Raw genomic sequence first — 24,653 nt, forward strand, 5'->3', positions numbered from 1 at the left:
CATACACTCTTACCAACCGCTACGTAATTTTGGGTCAAAACCTACGCAAAATCAACTAAAGTGCATCATCTCATTTTTAGTGATGACCTTTAGGTAAATGTTAGTTTACTCAGTGCTATGCCATGACAAATCACGCTACCCATTTTTTATGATTAAATCAAAGTTTGAGTAGATAACGACCTAATTTTGGGTAGCTTGTGGAAGAGCTCGACAATGAGTGATTTCTCCTAAAAAATAGGTAAACTTGGTTTTTTAGTGTACAAATCCGTTAAGTCTATTTATGTTCGATTCCCAACCCCACACAAAGGGTCAAAAAGTTAAAAATAACAAATTCGGATAGTTTCTCAATGCATTCGAGCAATGACAGCATTTTTTAATAGAGTTCCAATATATTTCTCTCTGTTCGTTACAATGAAGTTTATGTCACAAAAATCTAAACATTTTCTTGCATCTATGCTGTAATGTGGAAGCTCACATTGAATTGTAAAAAAAGAATATCTGACACTGCGTCATGCAATTATATAATAATTTGTTTTACTTGGTTGATGATATAAAAAAAAAGTTTAAGAAAATGAGATTCATTTGTGATAAAATGATAATGAGCGACGCAGATGCAAAATACAAACTGAAATAGTACAAAAACAAAACCATGATCTACTGCTCTTCAATGCTCGGATTGTTTTGCTTACAAAAAATGCGGTTAAAAGAAATTGTACTAACTCAATAGAAAACTACTCAAAGTGGTTCGCTAACTTAGGGTATTTACAAAACAACAAATTAAACGTGCGCAGAATGGATTCGTGCAAGCTTAACATAATTATTCTCTACCGGGAAATAATGATGAAAACCAATAGTTGTACAAATCGGGCAGTTCAAGGCAACTCATATAAACGAAACTGTAGCTCTAAACGAAACCATAGCATAACTGAATGAGGGAAGTAAACATAATTTCCAAAAAGAAACTATTTGTTACACTGGCCTCCCGCCCGCCCTCATGTGTCGGCGAAGTTCCGAGCAGTACGGGGCGAGAGGTTGTCGTTTCGTTTTTTGTGGCTCTCTACGCTATTAGTAACTAGTGTCGTATTTCATGTTTAAATAAGTGTTTCGACGTACTAACTCTGTACATAATGATTTGCAAAACCTAAAACTATATATATATGCTTACGGGACACTAAAACCTAACAAACAAAAGTATAATCAAATCGACTAGAATCTTGTTTTTTTCTGTTGTTTGCTCTGCTGACGACGGATGGTGCCTGCTGTGTTGCTGTGTTGCAACTGTCAAACCGTCAAATGACAACTAACTCTACATCCAATGGCCAACTAGGATCCAACGGGCTGTAATTTGTGCTCCGTGCTGTTGGTTGATTGGTTCTAATCTCGACGTGTGAGGTCCGCATGAGTGATTCAAAGGCACGTTAGATTATCTGGAACGATGAAATTCGGTTTAGTGTGTAAATGATACTTGCTTTTCGTTGAATCGCGGTTGGATACTGAAATAGTTCTTGCTAAATTGCGAAACATCAAAATAGAACTATGATCATGATTCATGAAATACATGCACAAACAGTTCTACAACACTGAGAATCACTCACCACATTCTGTACATATATCCCACCCACCCAAATTGATGCAATGGTTCAGGGATAATCGATATCCAAACCCTTCCAGAGTTACACACATGTTAGTAGTTTCAAACATCCACACGGGGGATTGTTGCTGCTTGCCTTTTTTCCGACTGCTGCTCGGCTATTCCAGATATCAATTTTTTGTTTTTTACAATTTCTATTACACCCAACGGGCGAAGCGGCTGCGAGCCTACAGGACCAGGAAATCAAATTGTCTCACGTTAGATTATACAGTCTACCACCATTTTCAACACTCAAAAAACCAAAAAACAAAGCTCCCTTGATACCACTTACCTCCTCGACAAATGATTTCTTTGGCGTTCGAATGCCTCGACTTTCGGCGTTCAGAATAATGGTTTCGGCCAAGCTCTTCACTTCTTTGGTTTCCGTGACCGGTCTCGACATCGGGAATTTGATCTTGTCCTACGGAGAAACACGGTACGATTATCAAACGCGACTACCGCTAACTTCCGATACAAACCTCACTACCGCTACTATCTCCGCTATCCCCGGGGAATCTTCGATTGAGCGGGTGAATTTCGTAGCCCAACTTGGAATAGCACCCCTTAACTGGTCGTTCCAATTCCTGAGCGAGACTTCGGGCGTAACCAGATTTGGTCTGGCCGGTAGCAGCCTGCAACTGCAGTTGACCAATCTGAGCCTGTTTGGCTTGCAGCTCCTCGGTGAGATGTTTGATCCGTTCGTCATCGGCATTTCGCAAGGTTAGCAGCTCACGGATTCGGGTTTCCAATGTTTCAACCTCCTCCCGCAGTTCACTGTTGGTTACCTCAATGTGATTCAGCTCTTTCGTCGCTCCCGTCAGCTTACCTCTCATCTGACCGACTTCGGTTTTGTGCGTTTCTTCTACCTCCTTCAACAGTCGGGTGCTCAATGCGAGCTCCTCTTCTAGAGCAACAATTTTACGTTTTTCTTTTTCAAGGTTTTCCACAGCCGGACCTCGCAGATAGTTTTGCAACTTCAGATATTCTTCCTTCAGAGTGCTGTACTCTTCCAACAGTGCCGTATGCTTCGCTACCAGTTCTTTGTTATCTTTATTCAACTTGGCCACTCGATTCTTCAGATTGTTTTCAGCTTCCTCCAAGTGAACGATTCGTTCGTGAGCATAGTCACTGTCTTTGCTCAGTCGCTCCTCCAGTTGAGTGATCTTCGATTTGAGATTCGACTCCACCATCTCACATTTGGATATTTTATCTTTGTACTCTTTTTCCATCTGAGCCCACAGATTGTCCGCATTCTCCAGGGTTTCGTTGTAGGCACGATTTAGTTCGGCAATGTTTTGCGTAAGTTCTTTCTCCCGAGTTAACAACTCACCGAGTCTCGCTTGCAGATCATCATTAGCAGACTCGTAATACTCAATGTTATCCGGTGGGATTTGGTTCAGCGAAATTGTTTTCCGACAAGCCGCCATCTGTTCCTGCAGTTGCCAGCTGTTGTACATCAACAACACGGGAATAAACGCCAGTATGAGATCGATACGATCGTTGAGTTCGTTTTCGGTTTCCTCCAGGACAAATATTCTTTCTTCACACTTGTGCACCAGCTCCTCTAAGCTTTCGGCACTATCCCTGGCATCCTGGTACTTGGATTGGTACGAACTTTTGGACATCTCCAGTTCCGTGTTCCGTTGGCTCATTACCTCGTAATCCACCTCCAGTCGTTGCAACTTTAGCCTGGTATCGTTCTCAATTTCCTCCAGCTCACATCGCTCCTCTTCCAGTCGCTCATTGTCGTCTTCCAGCTTGTTAACCTGTTCATTCAACAGTTTCACCCAACCTTCCAGTTGAATCTCGCGTTGTAACCTCTCCGCTAGCTGCCTAATTTGCTGATCACCACTACTTTCGTAAACTTTAATCTTATTCTCCAACTGTTCCAAACGTTCCACGTAGTACTGTAGGCGTCGTTTCTCACACGATTCCGCCGGCAAAGACAAACTAACTCCCACCGGGTTTTTGCCCCGTCTCTTAATCGAACACTCTTCGATCTTCTTCCGGAAACGGTTCAGCTTCTCGATCTCTGCGCAAAGTTCGGCGTTGGTACGTTCCAAACAGGGAAAGTCCTCCAGTTCCGTTTGGGTGCTGATATTACTAACCGAAATTTCGTCCACGAACACTCCACTCTCCTGCAGACTGGTCGAGCCCCATTTGGCGGACTTTTTCATTCCGCCAAAAGTTTCCGCAATCGATGCGATCGAGAGACTTTTTGGTTCGGTGCTATTGAAGGGCTGCACGGTGGCCACAATTTTACCTTGCTGGCTCTTGAACGGTGTCGAACTCATCGCCAACGTTTTCGGCGGATGACTATCCGGCAAGGGATAATTGTACTTCTACAATAGGGAAAATGACAAAACATTTCATCAAATGATACCATTTTGAATCGAAAAACAGAACTTACCGCAGACATCTCCAGACTCGAATCCTCACTGATAATCTCGTGATCCTGCGACAACGCCTCCAGATTGTTCAGCAGCGACAGAATCTGCAGCAGACACACCCGGTCCTCTTCGTCGTAACACGACCGCTTGGACATGGTGATGATGCGCTTCCGGACGTCGTCCGTTGGAATCTGGTCCAGCAGTGACAAATCACAGCACGGCGACGGCACTCCGCTCGTCCGGTGGTCATCCAGATGGTGGTGGCTGTTCGGAGACGTAACTCCCGAATCCGACCGTTCCGAGTGCATAATCAGATCGTCATGCTCCTTGTCCGTGTCGGTCCATACGTCCTTGGTGCTGTGGCTACCGTTGCTACTACCGACCGTTGGGCTCGGGTTGCTGCGAAGTGACCACTGGAAAAAAAACGAAAAAGAAAAACGGAATAAAGCTCTTGTTCAGTTCCAGATGAATCAATGACTTTGTGAGGGGATCAGCTGTTTTAGAATTGATCAACATTTCAAATGCGCGATCGTGAGTGCCTTGTTCGGGAGAATCATGGGTTGCACAGGAGACTGTCATATCGCACAAAGCCGGTGAGTTTATACATATTTAACAGCGCTATCAATTAAAAGTTGGCGTGAGTAATTAATGTCGAAAGTGCTTCTGCTACGCTAAAATGACAGCAGGGAATTATTTTTAGGTTAGATTCAAAGGTAGCGCAAATGTTATAACGAGCGGCAACTATCAACGTTTCTTATTAATTATTAATTTTTTCGATCTTCCCATCTAAAACATACACTAGTTTTAGTTTCCGTGGGTGAAACTGTTTATTCACTTATTTTTAACTTAGGAAACCGTTAGTTATTCACGGTGTATGATAAATGGTTCAATTCAAGCACATGTAAGTGGTCAGTCAATTTGATAACACTCATTCTAGTGGGGTAGATGAAAAAAAAGAAACACAGAAAAACTGTCCCATTTGGAACGGAAAAAAATCTTCACAAAGGTTCATAAACAATATGCTTAGCCCTGTCACGAATAACTCAGTGCGTTGTTAACATAATTGCTCGGTTTCAGGTGAGGAAACATCATCGAGTCGTTCTCTTGCCGTATGCTTGCAAATTGGAATTTTCATTATTGTGCTACGAACCAGTAAAATATGCTACCAAAACCAGAATCTCGGTTTAGAAACGCACAATTCCTATTTTAATTGCTAATTAGATCGGTTTTTAGCAGGTTTTTTTTTCAATACTCAGAACGTAGATGTAACAGCCAAGTTTTATTTTTTGCAGGCTTTGTTGAATAATGTTAATATTTATTATATTTTTCATTTCATAAAATGGAGAACAATCAGGATCGATATGATCCGATTTGAATGAAACGTTGTATACGTCTTTAGTATTTCTCCAAATCTTTCGGCAACTGTTCAAAAATGAGTTCCAATAAGTTGCACACTCATACAAAAACTCACGTCTGAATTACGTTAAAAATCAGGTAAAATATGATTTATTAGTTTCAGTTGATTTTACGTAAAATCGCCATAACTAAGCTCAATTATGCAACGGTTGAGTGGAAAACATATATTGGAGAAGATCACAGAAAAGATGATTTTTTTTTAAAAAGATGCGCTCAGATACCATCAGGAATCAGAACAAATTGGCTCAAATGGCACGTTCCCCTTGATATTTGGAGATTTGTGCCTTGCCATCAATTTGTTTTTAGCATCATTTTCCCGATATATAAGAGGGAAGGATTGAAAGGAAATAGTAAGAGTTGGACTAGGAGGATGGGGAAAATTGACGACACAAAAACACAAAAAAGCAGAAGTAAATTCTACACCCCTAAGGGATGCTGAACAATCTGCTGGAGAAGTGGAGTTAGTGGAAGCAGAAGTAAATTCTGAACCTCTACTAGGTCCCGAACAGTCTGCAGTAAAACCTATTTAGGTTTGTTACTATGTGCGTTCCTTCTGATGAACGTAGAATGTAGAACGATTCGCAGTATGAACGAGCAGAACAATCTGCTAAACCCTGTTTGAGGTTAATACAGAAATTCATTCCAGGAAGAACGATGAACCCTTCTGACTCTAGCTCCTTATCACATTGGGTGAGAAACGAGATAATATGCTTTTACTGGCATGTTTGGATGCAGCCCAAGAACGAATCTTGTGCTTCATCCAACTAGTTGAAAGTGGTAAAGCTAATTCCGGACCAACGCAATCATTCGTAGCACCAGCTCTAGCCAACTCATCAGCCCATTCATTTCCAGTAATACCAGAATGGCCGGGTGCCCATAAGAAGTAAACAGCATTTGAAATGCTGAGGTCTTCAATTTGAGTTCGACATGCGATCACTAGATTCGACCGTGAATCTTTCGAACTGAGTGCTTTTAAAGCTGCCTGACTGTCAGAACAAAAGTAAATTCGTTCACCACATATTCTCTGCTGAAGTGCCGATTGTATTCCAAACAGTATCGCGTAGATTTCTGCTTCAAAGACAATACAGTATTTACCAAGTGAATGAGACTGCTCTAGACTCATTTCACGACAGTAGACACCAGCACCAGCACGACCACCCAACAGAGAACCGTCCGTATAACAAACTATGTGTTCATCAAATTGTCGTTCTTAATAACCAGATAACCATTTCTCGCGAAGAGGATATCTCACATTGAATGTTTTGAAAGGAAAACTGTATGTGCGAGTTAGGTCACTAGGAGCTATTTACTCATCCCAGGTAACTATTTGAGATCACAAGCGAGTGTGGCTAGTAGCATAATCTAATGGGTTACTGTTCCAAAGCCCTGTAACCTTAAGACGGTATGCACAAGATAATGCTTCTTGTTTTAGGAACACATGTAGTGGTTTAATGCACAGTAGCGCCTCTAGAGCAGCAGTAGGAGTTGTCGTGAATGCTCCTGTCATCGCCATCAGGACCATCCTTTGGAGATGATTTAGCTTTGACTGAACTGTCGCGACTTCTCCTTTCTGCCACCATACAAGACATCCATATGCTAAAATTGGTCTAACGATAGTTGTGTAGATCCAATGAATATATCTGGGTTTGAGTCCCCATGATTTTCCAAAAGCTCGTCTGCATTGGCCGAAAGCCATGCAAGCTCTTTTAATCCTGAAATCAATGTGAGCAGACCAATTCAGTTTTGAGTCAAGAATAACCCCGACGTATTTGACTTGATCGACCACAGTGACCTCTGAACCAAAGAACTGCAACGGACGAGCTCCTGTGATTATCCTACGATGAGTGAAAAGCACCATTGATGTTTTGCCCGGATTTACAGATAATCCAACCTGACAACACCATTGTTCAACAGATCGCAGGGCTTGCTGCATTAAATCAAAGAGAGTGTTAATGCTTATACCGGTCATCAATATATGATAATCGTCGGCAAAACCATAAGTCGGAAATCCAAGGTTATTAAGTTTCCTTAACAAAACATCAGCGTCTAGGTTCCATAAAAGTGGGGATAGTACACCACCTTGAGGACACCCACAGACACTCAGCTTTCTAATCTCTGCTTGCCGAAGCGATGAACAAAGAAGTCGATTGCTAAGCATTGCGTGTATCCAATTTGTGATACTTGAAGGTATGCCATGACCACGGGCTGCTTCCAGAATTGAATTGAAAGACACGTTATCAAAGGCACCTTCAATATCTAGGAAAACTCCCAAGCAAGATTGCTTTTGTGAGAAAGCTTTTTCAATGTTGTACACAACATCATGTAACAGGATTATAGTGGACTTTCCACGCTGGTAAGCATGTTGCATTCCATGTAGCGGATGCACGCCCAGACTAACGTTCCTGATATAGTGATCGACTATGCGTTCCACTGTTTTAAGAAGAAATGAGCTAAGACTGATAGGCCTGAAACTTTTCGCTTCCTCATAAGTGTCGCGACCGCCTTTGGGAATAAATTTGACAATTATTTCCTGCCAGGCTCTTGGAATATATCCTGTCGCAAGACTAAAAGTAAGTATTTTCTTCAAAACATGTTAGAAATGTTCATACCCTTTCTGCAGTAACACTGGGAAAACTCCATCCTTTCCAGGAGACTTGTACAGAGCAAAATCCTCAACTGCCCATTTTACCGATTCAATCGTCACAACACTTCGAGCAAGGGCCCAAGAATCGTAACTACCTGAAAAAGTCTCGGGAAGAGTTGTCGGTGATGGCTCCATACACCCTGAAAAGTGAGTGTTAAAAGGATAGTACATAGTACATCACCTTCATCTTCTTTTTTTTATATAAATGTAGCGTTTTCTTCATACTTTTAAGAAAAAATACGGATGAAATTATTCGTCACGGTTTCGAAGGAATTCTCGAATTTTTGCGGTAACACGTCTCATTAGGCGGCACACACCTTCTTCGTCCATTGTTTTAGCTATCTTTTGTCCACCAGATCGTCATCTGATTGATGTCTTTGACAACCTTTTCCTTTGCCTTGAGTCTCCTCTTCATGATTGCCCAGTTTTTCTCAATAGGGTGAAACTGGGGGCAGTTGGGTGGGTTAAGGTTTTTCGGAACAAACTGGACTCCTTTCTCTGCATACCATTCTTGAACGACTTTGACAGCTTGCCAAATCTGGCCAAAACATTACGGGATGGTCGTGGGATCGAATAAACGGCAAAATTCGTTTTTGGAGACACTCTTTTTGGTATAGTTCCGATGTCATTGTCTTATTTGTAACGAAAACTTTCTTTTTTTTGCCACAACTGCAAATGCCCTGCCAAATCATAAATTTTCATGAAAATTTGTCTTCAAAAACAAATTTAAATTTTAAATTTGCCCGAAGTCAGCCTTGACATAGGTTTCATCGTCCATCAGAAGACACCCGTCGAACTTGGTCAGCACCTGGTCATATAGTTTTCGAGCACAAATACGACTTGATTCCTTCCCGGAGTCGAGTTCTCCTCAAGGTAGTTTGGGCAGCACAGAATTTTCTGGCCAAATCACGGTCCGACAGATTAGGATTCCTCTTATTCGTCTTCAAAATTTTACCACGCAGTTTCTGGTCGACAGTTCCACTCCGACGATTGGCTTGATGCTTCCGAATCGTCGTCAATGTTTCCTTATACTGTTTGATTACGCACCATACGGTATTTCTGGGCAATTTCAGCTGTTTAGCTAGCCTAGATGCAGATCAGAATGGATTCTCCAAATAACTGTGCACAATTTTTTTCCGTCTTTCGGCTTCCATGTTGATTGTTTTCAAAGTCGATTTGCGGAATGTCAAAAATCATACGTGAAGCTGACAAAATTCACGCGTCAAGAACTTCCAAATCCGTCCACCAGGAGCGCCACAATATAAGCAAAAGTTTGTTCCAATTCTAAATGAAGCAAGCTTTATTAATAACTGAATGTTTTAAAATCCTAAAATTAGCTTTAGAATCCTATATAGTGTTTCACAATTATTTGCTTAAGTTTCAAATTTAAATCTGTTGATGAAAGAGTTTCAAAATTGCATTTTTAATGTCATTATGATCGGTCGTGTATCCTACACAACCTTGTTATTTTTTGTACAAAAGTACCTATATTTGAGCAAACATTTAAAGCAGTATACATACACCCATACCTCTGTTTACGTAATAATCGGGGGTTCGTAAATAGAATAATGACTTTAAATTCGATCAGTATCTGACGGAGAAAATAGATTGGAAAGATGACATGCGAATGGAATTATGTAATGAAAACCGCGAAAATGTTACCCCAGTAACGGGACTCGAACCCATAGCTAGCTTCTAGGCGGGAAATTGTTTTGCCAATTGAACTACACTGGAACTACGTCTTAACAAGTTTTGGGATCGCATATTATACGTCGCATATTTGATAAAGTTTTTATATCCGCACGGTTTTTAGATGGTATTTTATAAGATAAATGGCAACATGATGCACAAATGATTCTCGTTTTCCTTGTATTTTGACAGAAAAACTTACGATGATAATCATTTAGGGGTTAGCCAAATTTTGTGCTAGGGCACATAACCGTTTTTATTAGTTTTACGTTTCGTCTTTGACTCATCAGTGCCTGCATCGGCCAGAAATAGTCGAAACACGTTTTCGTTCGGCACGTCAGAAAAGACATTGCACTCCGTTGCAAAACAAAAAGTGTTCTGTAAGTAGCAGAAACTTTACGTCTGCTTAGCGGTTCAAATTGAACTGCCGAGTCAGAGATGGCATTTCACCAGAGAGATACACGCTAGAGTCAGATTTTTGCCACACCGAGGATGAAAAAAACGAAGCACCGCACAAAGCGGAAAGCGCACTTCTTCTCAGTGTCGAATAGACAGCATTTGAGTGTGTGCTTGTGGTTAAAGCAGCTGGCGCGAGTGAAACACATTCTCTTCGCATGAATCGCTCACACGCGCTCTCGTCTAAATATACCCAAGTGACCACTGGCGCGTGATGGAGAGCGAACACTTCTGTGAACTTCAATTAATAGAGAGTAGATCTGGCCTTGCTATGAAAAATTTGCAAGGAAAACCGAAAATTTTACGATAAATTGTTTTATTTTGCTGATTTTGCGTGTCCACGCTTCATCTACGCAAACCATACAGCAGAGTGCTCACCGGCGTGTACACCTCTGTGAAAGTATCTGCATCCACCTCAGAGAATTTATTAGCTAATGCTCTAGCACTTTGGTGCGATTCAGTGGAAGAGGTAAAAGGAAATAAACAAACGCACTCATGATGCGTGTACACTTTACACAACAGTGGTGTATAAATGTGAAAGAGAAGAGCTCTCGTTGAAGTTGTCAGTGCGAGGGGAGAAATTTTGCTTGCTCTTCGTCACACAGAGGAGATAGACATCTCTGTGCCGAGTTTAGCACTAAGCAGTTCAATTTGAACTGCTCTGCACTGATGAGTCAAAGACGAAACGTAAAACTAATAATTACGATGATAATCCACGCGTACGTTCGTCTCTAGTAGTGAATGTCGGAGCGTCCATTACTATTGAGCGACAGGCAATCATTTACAGTGGAGCTCTGATGATTATTTGGTTCATGATTTCGAATTAAGGTGGATTTAATATCAGGTTCATAATAAAAAATATTGCAAAAGTTTAAGTGCGATATGAAAAAAAAAAGTTCGGTAACAGTTAAATTAAAATCTAGTTTCATAACATGTAAGCAATTTTCCATTCAACATTGGTGAAAAATTGATCAAAACTGATATTTCATCCAAAAAGTCAGGCTTAACATTCGTTTGAGAATAAATCAAAACGAGCTTAATCCACCTAACAGTGAGATGATACCTTTGTTTTATCAATCAGCATGTGTTTTTCGCGTGAATATACTTCGTTGTGTATAGTTTTCATGAAATTATTTTAATGACCGTCGTTTTAAATTAATTGTAATTAAAACTTTGAAGCTGCAAGACGAATCAAAGATAGAAATCCGTCCGGGCCTCGAAAAGTTTATCTAAAGTTTGAGCGAATTATATACCTATTTTTATATCTAATAAAAACGTAAAAAGATTGTTTTCAATTTAATCGTTCAAGCCACTTTGATAAACTGGTTGCACTGCATATATTCGCTTACACGGTGCACTTTACGTGCAGGAGAGGAACTTCAGAAATTTTTACTCATTACCATAATTAAATTGAAAAAGAAACACAATCCTTATCCACCTAGTGGTACGATACTTGCCTTCTTCTAGTCATTGACGTTGTCTCGTTAAAACATCTTTTGCCTTTTTTATTAAGATAATTTCAGACACGAATTTGGGCTCATTTTTGATACCAACTCATTCAGATTGATTAGGGTAGTTCTCAAAAGTCTGCTTCTGCGCTTACGCCAACTATTCCTCAAATCAAGTGTTCAAACAATAATAATTTGAACTTGAAATAATTGTGCTGACGGGGGAAAATTGATTTATTAAATAATTGTAACGTTCGACTGATTCTTCAAAAACGAGTTATAAATGAAAACGCGGTGAGCGACACTCCAGTGCTCCGTGATGGAAACCTACCGTTATAAACCTTCATTCTTCTACTATCCGATGCCGTGTTCGGTTTGTCCCTCCCTTGTTTGGTTCCAGTGTGTAGCCAGAAAACAAAATAGGGCAGGTTCCTTTGCGCAACCCTGTAAATGATTATATCTCGGGTACTTGATTGGTCGGCCTTCGGATCTTCGAAATCCATCCATTAACCAATAATATCTTAGGCTCGCCTACAATTGATAAAATCGATTCATCCATATCCGATCAAATGGAGAAATAATGAGTTCTGTCACCATACCATGGTATCTCCAGAACCAGAAGTGATAGCCATTTGATCTTCGAACTTGATCAATGACCCAATAGTAGCATTTAAACGAGCCTACGCTTGTTGATTTTAGTTTTAAGGGTTTCCAAGGAATATCGATAAACCGAAAATCGCCATCTTGGATTTCCCGTACATCATTTTCCGAAATCTACACTTTAAACCCGTTCCAAAAATACCCATATTAGTTTTCATGAAATATAAATGAACCGGAAATTGTTTTCATTATATGCTAAAACCTCGTTTCACGAAGTAGGGGATTTGGTTCGTAAAAAACAACGTAAAAAGAGGTAACGTAAGAAAAGTGGTCGTAAACGGAGGTTTAGGTCTATATGATACTTAGCCCAACGAGCCTCGAATTTTTTTAAAATTTTGTTTAATAACGCATTCTAATCAGATGTTTAACCTAAGAAATTGATCTTTATTAGGAATCGACTGTATCGACTGATTGGTAACGATTACTGATGCTTCATTAAACGAAGCTTAATAATCAGTAATCAAATTCGAGCTAAACTCTAGTAATACAGATCTTCTAAATTATCAATTCATCGAACCAACAAAATATCCATTATTCACATTGAATACGATTAAGAACAACAAAACCCGTTACTCAACAATCAAAACGGAGAAAATCCCCTTTCGTAAACGTTCCTAGAATTGTTCTGAGCCGATGATTATCAATTTAGTTCAATTTCGTTCCTTTTTCTCCTTTCAAGATTTTTCTGATAACTCGAAACAAAAATCTATTTTCGACCGCAAATTACGATAATGCAAAAATAGCACTCAAAACAGAACAAAAATCTAACGGATCGGTGAAACCGATACAGAAACGTGCCAATAAATTCACTCCACCACACAGGTCAGGGATGCCAATCCGATGGATTTTATCGTATATTTTTTCCGTCCGGACTAGGAATCCGGGTTTGAAGTAAGAATTCAATGAGTCTCAACATTCAGGGATTTATAGCCAGCATCCGTATTTTGACTAAAGCTGTGACGTTAAATTGACGGTTTCTTTCAGCACACGGAAGCATTTCCGAAGAAGCAATTCAATTTCATTCGAAAACATCAGTAAATATTTTCTCGGCATCATGGTCAACTCAACCATTTCCATTGGTTATTCATAAACGATCGCAGAGACAAAACATGCGGAAACATTTTCTTAACCCCCTTAATGGTGTACAACAATTAAGAACATGACCTTTCTGTTTAATTCTTTAGCTCGGATCTCCGACTTGGTAGGAAATTTTCACCACCACGAACGACCGTGGCGGCTGAAAGCGGTGGCCTAATGGTGGTTTCTCGTCGTACGCAAACCTGCCTCAAGGTTATCAATCGTCGTGAATCTCTTGAATAGAGCAGTTCGACAGTTAAAGCGCAATAACGAAAAAAATCAGGGCAAGGAGTATGACCAGGTTAGCTCTCTGGCACGGAAATAACACCCTTAGCAACTGATCTGTACCATTTGTCGAACACGTCACTCTGGGATTTGGTCGCTCTTCGAAAACCAGTAACGATCTTTCAAGCCGATTAAGTATTATCTAGAACCGAACTTCTGTCGGCGGGTGTGAGTGGTGAATTATAATTTTTGATTGGGCTGTGAGCTAAGCTGAAAACGGAAAAGATTCAAATAGCTCAACGCACCCACGATCGTATAATCATCGGTCTAATTTACGGTAGCACTTTACGCTTCCTCGCTGTTGTCTAAACACAAAACCCCAACCGGGACCGTGCCGTAGAAACGCTCCACCAGTAAGTAAGTGAGTGAGTGAGTGAGTGAGCGAGCGAGCGGACGAAGAGGGCCCGAGAAAGAAGAACATAAATTAACACCAAAACTGCCAAATTACACGCCAAACAAAGTGGCAGAGCGGAAACGAACCCGGGTGGGAGCGGGAAGCCTATTTAGCTGTTATGATGGGAAACCCATATACATATATTTTGTGTTGCCGAAAGATCCACTTTACGATCGAAATTAAGCATACGGACGATGCAGTGCAGTTCCGTGATCTGCTCTGATATGCATAGACGCAAAAGATGTTAGCCGGGGAATTAGAAAACAAGGGAAGTACATAATTGAATTTTACGAGGAAGAAGCCGTTCGTGAAATTAACCGAACGGGCCCCAAATGAACTTGGATTATTTGGGAGAGAAAAAAAAACACGTCGAAAACAAAAAAAAACCATTGGGCACGAAATTCCCATCTGTTTATGCTACAGTTTGCCACGGTCAGTTTCGTGCCAGGCTCATTACCCCCCCGTTGGAGGGCTGATGGGGTACGAATTAGGAGAAAAAACTGGTGACGCGGTATCTTTTAAACAGAGACTTCGATGCTTGTTTAGTCCACGAACCCGTTACGGTCGATGGAAGTGACCCATTCGAGTTACAAAACGGAGGGACCCGAACTGCCAGTTTGGGATAAGTATTTTATTAGATTTGATGATGTACGCGGCTGAATAAGTACATCGATCAAAACTTATGGATGCAATTTGTTCCTATTTCATACTTCACCGAGCCGGTCGTTAGCCGTTGAACCGTCAAATAGTGGCTAGTGCTGTTCACATGACAGTGCTGAGCTAAGCTGCTTTGAACGACGGATCTTTGACCAGCGCAACTGGAACTCAAATGACGTTTTTGTTGCTGCTGCCGAGATTAGGCGACCCGTTGAAACAGAAAACTTTCTCCTGATGATGCTTTCATTCAAACCTAGTTGATGGGTCTATCAACATTTAGGCGGCGTCGATCTCCTGGTCTGGCGTCGTGCTCCTGATCATTTCATCAAGTTGCTAACATAAAAGCCTAGTAACAAAATTGACATTTTCCCTTCTGTTGAGCAGCATTTGTTCGACCGCAAAGAACATATAAGAAAAGTGAGCATTTACCATACTTCATATGTTCGAAAAACAGAGACGAGATTTTTGAACCCGAAACTGATGCCATGTATATATTGCAAATCTGGTGGTGAGCACGGAGAACCCACCGATAGTAAAATGGCAAAATAATAGATGTAATTTCTTGTGTTGACTGTTTTAACCTGAATATATAGATTCAAGGTTTTTGGCCCTTTCTTTCAATTTTGTTCATTATGACAGATAATTCATAATGATATTCTGGCGTTTCTGCTTGAAGCAAAGCTCAGCCCAGCTCAACTGCTGACAAATGTATGCATATGATAGCGTTTCAGTTAGTATTGACTTCAAGCGTAAACAATATTAGTTTAACTTTTACCAGCACTCAACGAAAGAATAGAGGAAATCGCTTAGAAACAATATTTTTGGGCATTGACGGAGGACTGCGTTTTTATTTTCTATACACGAACTCAAATTACGGAAAGTAGAACCGTGAACACAGTGGTAAGGTTTTGAACACATTTAGCTCAACCGATTTCAAATAGATTCCCGATATCATTACACCTAAAGACTGTCCCAGAACGTATGGACGCAACCAAAAACCGCTGCCATTTCGCAATGGTTCAGTATCTGTCAATTTTTATGGCTGCGTCCTGTTGTTTATACTCTTCTCTAACCACTTGTGCAGTTGTTTATTCGTTTTCATTAGTTTGTTTCGAAATGCGCGGACTTTCAGCAGAACAACGTCGAAAAATTGCTTACAAATGGTGCACAGAACGCGAACTGTCACTGAGAAAGATAGCAAAAATGGAAGAAGTAAGTGAAAAAGCCGTGCGAAATGCAATCAGGAAGTTCGTTGAGGATAACACCTTTGAAGATAAACCGAAAACGGGTCGAAAAAAAGGTCCTGCTAACCCAGAGTTGGATAAACGTATACTGAAGGCGTTCGAGCAAAAGAAGGAGGTTTCAGTTCGAGATGAGGCCAAAAAAGTGAACACCTCGAAGTCAAATGTTCTTCGTGCTAAAGAACGTTTGAATCTTCGAACCTATAAGAAGCAGAAACAACCAAAACGTGGTCCGAAACAAGAAGCATCGATCAGGCCGAGGGTTCGAAAGCTTTATAATACGATTCTTGCTGGAAATTTGAACTGCATAATCATGGACGACAAAACCTACGTGAAACTCGATTACAAATCCTTGCCTCCACAATAATATATGGTGCGAGAAGGGCAAGTGTTAAACCAGTCCGAGACATCGATTGAAGTCGAAAAAGTTGGTAAGAAAGCTATGGTCTGGCAAGCAATTTGTAGCTGCGGTAAGATTTCGAAACCCTTCATCACCACTGCTTCAATGAACAGCAAAACAGCGAAATATACATCAAGGAATGTTTACAAAAACGACTTCTACCCATGATTCGAAGCCACAAGGATCCTGTTGTCTTCTGGCCAGATCTTGCTTCTTGCCACTACACGAAATCAACGGTAGAATGGTATACTACCAAAAATGTCACTTTCGTTCTAAAAGACATGAATCCACCAAATTGCCCACAACTTCGACCAATTGAGGAATTTTGGGCATTAACGAAGGCACATCTTAGGAAATATGTCTCGACAGCCGAAACCAGTCAACAGTTCGAAAAAGATTGGAAAAAAGTGTCAAAACTTGTCGCCAAGAAGTCTGTACGGAATTTAATGAGGAACTATGTAGCAAATGTTGAGAATAATATTCTGTTGTTGTAGTCTAATATTAACAGTATATCGAATAAAATTTTAATATCTAACACTTGTGAATTATTTACAGCGAAATCAAAGTGCGTCCATACTTTCTGGGACAGTCCTTAGGAACAAATTTCATAAATTTCTTTGTCCCTATTGAATTGTACTGTTCACTGTGATCTTAAACGTTAAACCTAACTCCCAAGATAATAGAATGTCAAGTAGAGTCGATAAATTACTTAATAAGGAGTGTATCGATAAGTATCAGGTGTACAACTTTGCTTCCGTCGTTTTCCGATAGGTGGCTGTACCGGCTGAGGCTGGTCAAAATACATAGATGATAATGCCTTTAAAGTGAGTGTGTACAGTGCCTAATGAATTGTCATCCCCGTTTCAGTGATAGTTGTTCTTGTTTTCGTATTATTCACGCTCGAAAATGTCTGTTTATGTGCCCAATTCTCGCCATTTGCGGGAAGTTTTACTTTTCTGTTACAATTAAAAAAAAATGCAGCTGAAGCGCATCGAATGCTCTCAGAAACTTTCGGTGATGCTGCTCTGAGTGAAAGAACGTGTCGGGAGTGGTTTCAACGTTTTAAAAATGGTGATTTCGATGTCGAAGACAAACATGATGGTGGAAGAGAAAAAACCTTCAAAGATGAACAACTAGAAGCATTGAAGATGATGAAGATTCGTGTTAAAACCAAGAAAAGCTTGCCGAACCGTTGGGAGTGAGTCAGCAAGCCATTTCAAAACGTCTCAAGGCCCTGGGTATAATTCAGAAAGAAGGAAACTGGGTGCCGTACGAGTTGAAACCGAGGGACATCGAGCGCCGTCTATTTGTATGTAAGCAACTGCTTCAAAGACAAAATCGTAAGGGGTTTTTACATCGAATCGTAACCGGTGGTTCGATACGATAATCCTAAACGCAGAAAATCATGGGGAAAGCCCGGGATCAGCTCGGTGTGATTTACTACGAGCTTTTGAAACCGGGTGGAACCATCACAGGAGATCGCTACCGAACGCAACTGATGCGCCTTATCCGCGCGCTAAAAGAAAAGCGGCCACAGTATCAAGAGCGACATGGCAAAGTCATCATCCAAAACGACAATACTCGGTCTCACGTCGCAAAAGTGGTCAAAAAGTACCTGGAAACGCTGAAATGGGAAGTCTTGCCCCACACACCGTATTCCCCAGATGTCGCCCCTTCTGACTTTCACCTATACCGTTCGATGGCACACGGCCTGGCAGATCAACATTTTCAATCCTTCGAAGAGTTGGAAAAATGGATTGCTTCATGGATAGCGTCAAAAAAGGACTCCTTTTTCCGAGCCGGGATCCGAAAATTTCCGGAAAGATGGGAGAAAGTTGTCGCTAGCGACGGACAATACTTTGAATGATACATCTGTAAGCACTTTTTCGCAGTAAAGCTTTAAATTTTGGAAAAAAAACGGCGGAAGCAAAGTTGTACACCTGATAGTTAGCAACATTCAAACAGTTATTACTCTGAAATGGCTAAATTTTTTGCAGCGTGTTTTGCGGTGACATGTTTGTTTACATGTCAATAACAGCTGCGCAATCGGTTGGTTTCGGTACGGTTTATCGTTTCAATGATGAGTCGAATTAATCCGGAAACGCGAAAGATAATTCTGTACACTTGGTGCTTAGAAAGTGGTGTCACGTACAACGAAATTGCAAAACGGGTGAAAGTGCACCACACCAGTGTCAAAAATATTATCGAGAAGTTCGGTAAGACCCTTTCCATGAAGGATTTGCCCCGATCCGGGACACAGAAAGAAATAATGAAATTTACACGAGATGTAAATCAACAGTAACATGGAATAGACATGGGTTGAATAGAAATTTTGATTGAAAACCTTTATCGATGCAAAACTAAATTGAATTGCATTGAATTTTCGATGAATATAACTGTATCTTTCAATTAACGTTTATTTTGCGATTAAATTATATTGAAACGTACAGAATTGTAAAGTAATTTTATGTTTAATTACCTGCTCCAAATATGTGCATGAAAATAAATGTAAATTCACAAAATATTTTTATCTGTGTAGGAAAACGGCTCTCAGCCAGCCCGCCGGGACTTAAAAGTGGTTGAGTACATCAGGAAAAACCCATCGCCGTCGACGCGGGATTTGGCCAAGCAGTTCAACACCAGCATCGGGATGATTCAACGGATCGAAGTTCGGAACTTCCTGACAACGTACAAGAAACAGAAGGTGCCGAAAAAGTCCGCATGTGTTTTTGGCATGAATATTCTTCGGTGTTTCAGTTCTCATGATATTATATTAATGACCGTCGAATTAAGCAGCAATTTGAGATTTTATTCACTCATTACTCTGTAATATCGAAACTGCAAATCGGATCGAATTTGAATCTAGAAGTGTGACAATCGATTGAACATTCTATGATATGTCTAAGTAAGTTCCACTTTAGAGTTTACGGTTATTTAAGATACTTCCAGGGCCGGTATTCAGGAACCAGCACAACCCAAACCGATTCGTATGGCCATATGACGAATAAATTGCAACAGTTTTGAGTCCAACTTTTAAGCTTTTCGGGATTGCATTTTCTATATCGGTTTGAATTTAAAAAAATCATCATCCAGTAATTCCAGAATCGGAAGTCAGAATTGGATAATATTTATTAATTTTGTCTTTGTAGATCTGGCTTTTCTTTTAGAAAACGATTGAGCTTTGAGGAACGATTCGATACTGGAACCGGAATTCGAAAATCGATGTAACCGAAGTCAGATAAATTCACCTGAGTAGCTGTTTTGTTTACATTTGTTTCAAAATATTTGAAAATCAGTACAAACATCTTTGAGAAATCATAGTGCGAATTAAATCCGAATCGAAAACTGAATATCACAAAAACTGAAATGAGTTTATTTGGTTATCGACTATCCAAATCTGCAAACCCGATAAACCTGATTAATTTATGTGAAATAGACATTTTTATACTAATCATCCTGTATCCCCTAAACCGGAAGTTGGATCTGACTGAAAAGCAAGATGTTTTACAGGATCTTAAAACTTTTCATTTGAATTTTAGATCGGTTCAGCCATCTACGAGAAAAATGGGTCAACAATTTTAATTTCGTTTCACATATCATCCTGTAGCTCCGGAACCAGAAATCGGATCCAAACATAATTCAGGAGCATACGACTTTTCATATGAATCTGAGTTTGTAGAAGTTGAGTCATCTCCGAAAAAAATTGAGTGAAATTATTTGCCACACACGCATTTGCCGATCTCGACGAACTGATTCGAATGGTATATGGTTGTTATGTTCTTCCAGCATTCATTGCTGTAAGTAGTTTAAATCAATATAATTATGGAATTGCTTTCAACTGGAAAATGCAAATCGGAAGTCGCCATCTTGAATTTCAAAACTACCTCAAACATCGTTTTCTGACATCTACTCATCAATTCCGTTCCGAAAATACCCATATTGCAAGGGTTTTTGAGGAATATCAATCAACCGGAAGTCGCACATCTTGGATTTCCAAAACACCTCAAACATCATTTTCCGGAATCTACTCTTTAAACCCGTTCCAAAAATACCCATACTGTAGTAGTTTCCATGGAGTCGGAAATCGCTTTCGATGAATGACAAAACCTCTTTTTACGAAGTAGGTTCGTAAAAAAGTTTACGTTATTTCGGATTTGGTACGTAAAAAGAGGTACGTAAAAAGAGGTACCGTATAAAAAGTGTTCGTAAACGGAGGTTTGGGTGTACTGCAAAAAGTAGTTCAAAATACGAATCCGCATTGTAAGTATTACATCTTAATGAAAGTGTGTTGGCGTGACAGTATATATTAGTGAGATTGATTAAAAATTCTACCAACAGACCAACGCAAGATAGTGATTCATTAAGTAATTTATCGATACTACGTGAGTTTCTATTGCCTTGAAATTTAAGCAGGTTTAACGTTTGAGATAACGGCGACAATTTGATTTTACCACTTATGCATCTCAATCCTATTGTCTCTGAATGACATTTTAACGCATTGCAACAGTGACATCCAAGGATTAAGTTTGGAAATTGGAGCTTCACTACCATGGAATTTTCACCCTTCAAAAATATTCTACTGTGAGCCAAAAGTAGTAAGATTTTTTAATTATATTTCGCGTGGAAACCTTAGCTATTCGTTTGTATGGGACCTAGGGGTATTATTAATTGTATTTGGATCTAGCCTGGATTAAGTGGAATATCCAATCCCATACAAAACAGTTTTCTAGATTTTTTCAACTTTTCCGATGGATGCTATATTATAGAGCAAGTCGAGGCGGATAACATAAAATGCGCTGATAAAGTGTGCATTGTTCCAATTTTTTAATGGTATAGTAAATTCTTATCAAATGTCAAAAAGATCAGTTTTAAAAGTGACCTTCTGCCGGAATAAATAACACCTATTATTGGAAATCTCTTTATAACGTTTTTGGTTCTGTATGAAATTGAGAATTTTCAATATTTTGAAAAGTAAGATTCGTATCAACCTACACAGAAAAAAATTATGAGGTTTACAGGTTGCACGATTCTACAAACGATACAATTCCTAACTCACACATGGATCAATAAGTCCCGAGACTAAAGCAGAGATGGCGCTCGTAGTAAACCAGTAACCACGTCTTTCTAGAGTACTAACCTTTGCTTGAAACGGGTCAAAATTTTAAGTCGATCCGACCAGAAACAGCTGATTTATCGAGGTTGAAGTAAAGTCGTTTTGTAGTTTGTTTAAAAAATGGAAAAAACCGAGTTTCGTGTTTTGATAAAATATTGTTTATTAATGGGTAAAAACACCGTGCAAGCGAAACAATGGATTGAAAAATGTTATCCGGACTCTTGTCCATCAAAAGCAACGATTTGTCGGTGGTTCACCGAGTTTAAACGTGGTCGTACCGACACAAATGACGCGGAACGCTCGGGTAGACCTGTGGAAGCCGTTACACCGGAAAATGTGAGTGAAGTGACAAAAAATATAATGAAAGATCGTAAAGTGAAGCTCCGTGAGATTGCTGAGATGACACAGATATCATATGGCACTGTATTTACTATCCTTCATGAAAAATTGAGCATGAAAAAGGTTTTTTCCAAGTGGGTGCCGCGATTGCTTTCGATGGAACAAAAACAGCAATAAACAAAACAATGAAAACAATGGCGAAATTGAACGAATTGGGCTTTGATCTGCTTCCCCACTTCCCATACTCGCCAGATTTAGCCCCCAGTGACTACTGGCTCTTTGCTGATCTTAAAAAAGTGCTCCAGGGAAAAAGATTTGGCTCAAATGAGGAGGTCATCGCTGAAACTGAAGCTTATTTTGAAGCGAAAGATAAATTTTTTAATAAACATGGTATTGAAAAATTGGAAAAACGTTGAAACCATTGTATCACCCTAAAAGGTGATTATGATGATGAATAAAAAAAATTTTCGCAAAAAAAAATGTTGTTTCCATTGTTAGTCTCGGGACTTATTGATCCATGTGTTACTTATCGCAATATTCCATTCGTACAGAATTTTACAAGCTCCGAATGTAATTTGCACTCGGTTACCAAGTGCTGCTGTATGGATTAATATGTATCAATTATTCCTTCAGATATATACTTCTGTGGCTCAGTCAAGTTGCTATCGATCTATTGTTTTCTATTTAATTCGATTTCAAGTCATGTAATTTTCAAAGCATACAATTTTACGTGTTCTTTACGATAAATTTGTGTGAAACACGACGCTCCATTTATGTACATCTTATAAGATGTAAAATCACAAGATTTTTTCGAACTCTGTACGTTTAGGTAATAAGCTTCACAGATAAAAATATTTACATCGATTTTTATCCACATATTTGGAGTAGTAAATTGAATAAAAAGTTTCTCCTCCGATCTTTACTTTTCAGTATACTTTTAAAGCAACACTAAGGGTAAATTAAAGTATTTTGTATAAGTCATTGAAAAATTAAGACATTCCAATTCACTTTTACATCGAGAATGGTTTTCAATCAAAGTGTTGATTCAATTGATGTCTATTTCAAAGTATCATTGAATTACACGTCATGTAAATTTCATTATTTTTTCTGTGTAATCTTCTAATTCACATCACATCACATCAGGAAAATAGTTACCGACATTGGATTGAATATAAATACGTGTGCTGTAAACGATACGGTACGGTACGGAAAGTAGTATCTAGTTCTTGTTTTCTTTGTAATCTGATCATTGATTTGATTCAAACGTGTTGGGCGGTGAAAAATTGTTCGATCAATACAATGGCTTTGATCCGACTGCAAAACAAATTGATTCAATCGACATGCTACAATTAGTTTCATTTTTTTCCGTTGAACCTAAAAGTACAAATATCAAATGTTGTTCACTCGTTTATGCCGTGTATTCGAAAAGACTGGCTCACCCTCACGACTGCGGTGCGGCCCCATTCAGGCCCAACCAATGAATAACAAAAGTAAATTCACACTCTCGATAAGTAAACAGCGGCTTCAACACCCATTGACCATTCGTGATTGCCACGAATCGCCCGCATTTTACCCCCAGTCCACCCAATGACTAATAACAACAAACTGCTAATAGTGGATAATTTATGGAATCATTAGAGTACAAATACGACAATCGATCGCTCGGGAACCTTCCCCACAAAAGAGTACGGCGACATACCATTCAATCGTCTATCGGCGCTATCGATTTGTTTTACGCTCCGGTCGCGATCCGCGTCGACTCCCAAAGCCGAGCAGGACGTCGGCAGCTGCATGCAGTCGTCGTACCGCGTAATCACTTTGCTTCTCACGAACGAAAACAAACTTTGAACGGGCTGCTTGTTGCCACACATGCCCTAGCACATTACACTCCTCCAGTCAGCGGCTTGGATTGACAGTCACTGGTTGGCAATTTCGTAAATCTGCCATCCCCCGTTGGCCCAAATCTCTCCGGATGGAAGTTTTATGGACTTGTGACGCCGCGCGCCAGCCGAACTTAACGCTTTGGCGCCATCTCAACGATTTACCAGCAAAGCAACGAACCTGTGGACACTTTCGATTTTGATGGGAGCTTTCCCGCCTAAGCAGTTCATAAATCAAGGATTAGAATCGGCTTTCGCGGCTCCGGTGTGCGACTCTCGGTATCACAATAACGGCTGGAAACCTAAAACCGGATCCGATGCGTATCAATCACTGTCAACTGTAATCAGACGCCACGGATTGATCTCTCCCGAAATATCACAACAACAAAAAATCACAACAACACACACTTCTTCGAACCGATCTGCTCCTGCCGTACGACGTGACCAACTCCCTCGCACTCGCGATCGCAACTAACTCGGCGCTATTTTTTTGACCAGGCGGTGGCTCGACTATAGGCGCCTTCTTCCCTCTCTTCGGGCTGAGAAGGGTTGTTTTGTTTGGTCGATCGGTTGGTCGTTGAGGACTTGAGTCAAAATAAAAATTTACGAGAGCGAGCGGGTGAACGCGCGCACCCGCGATCGTTTGCACCAAAAGATGCGGAACCAACGCGGTCGTACACCGTGGGAGACCTTATGGCTGGCTCGTCGTTTGGAGCGCTTCGTGGTTATTGGGGCTCGTTGGGCTCTCTGTATAGAAAATGATGCACAAAGAAAATCAATTCACGATCGACGCTGATCGGTCGGTCGGTCGGGCGGTGGGGGTACACTACAGATCGATAGATTTTGGACAAATATCAATAAATGATTTAGCTTTGTTCTAATTTTTATGTTCTGCAACTTGCAGTAACAAAATGGTAGTTGAGTAATTCCAAAA

At 40.2% G+C, this 24,653-nt stretch overlaps 1 protein-coding gene across 4 annotated transcripts in view; it reads right to left on the reverse strand.

Annotated features, from left to right (window-relative positions):
- Positions 1-542: 542 nt before the first annotated feature.
- Positions 543-24,653, reverse strand: part of LOC131431882 (nucleoprotein TPR) — a 408,135-nt gene continuing 384,024 nt past the window's right edge. For 2 of the 4 annotated variants that reach the window (XR_009229752.1, XR_009229751.1), the window contains exons 9-13: positions 4,041-4,433; positions 2,110-3,972; positions 1,923-2,051; positions 1,596-1,818; positions 543-1,427 (exon numbers count right to left, since the gene is read on the reverse strand). Coding sequence is in view for 1 of the 4 variants with exons in the window: in XM_058597827.1 (XP_058453810.1) it covers positions 1,419-1,427; positions 1,923-2,051; positions 2,110-3,972; positions 4,041-4,433 (2,394 nt within the window). In the remaining 3 variants the exon portion in view is untranslated. The remainder of the gene's footprint in view (positions 1,428-1,595; positions 1,819-1,922; positions 2,052-2,109; positions 3,973-4,040; positions 4,434-24,653) is intronic. The other 2 variants (XR_009229753.1, XM_058597827.1) reach the window with 2 other exon arrangements.

This window comes from Malaya genurostris, chromosome 2, assembly GCF_030247185.1.
Source record: "Malaya genurostris strain Urasoe2022 chromosome 2, Malgen_1.1, whole genome shotgun sequence".
In the NCBI taxonomy this organism is placed as follows: domain Eukaryota; kingdom Metazoa; phylum Arthropoda; class Insecta; order Diptera; family Culicidae; genus Malaya; species Malaya genurostris.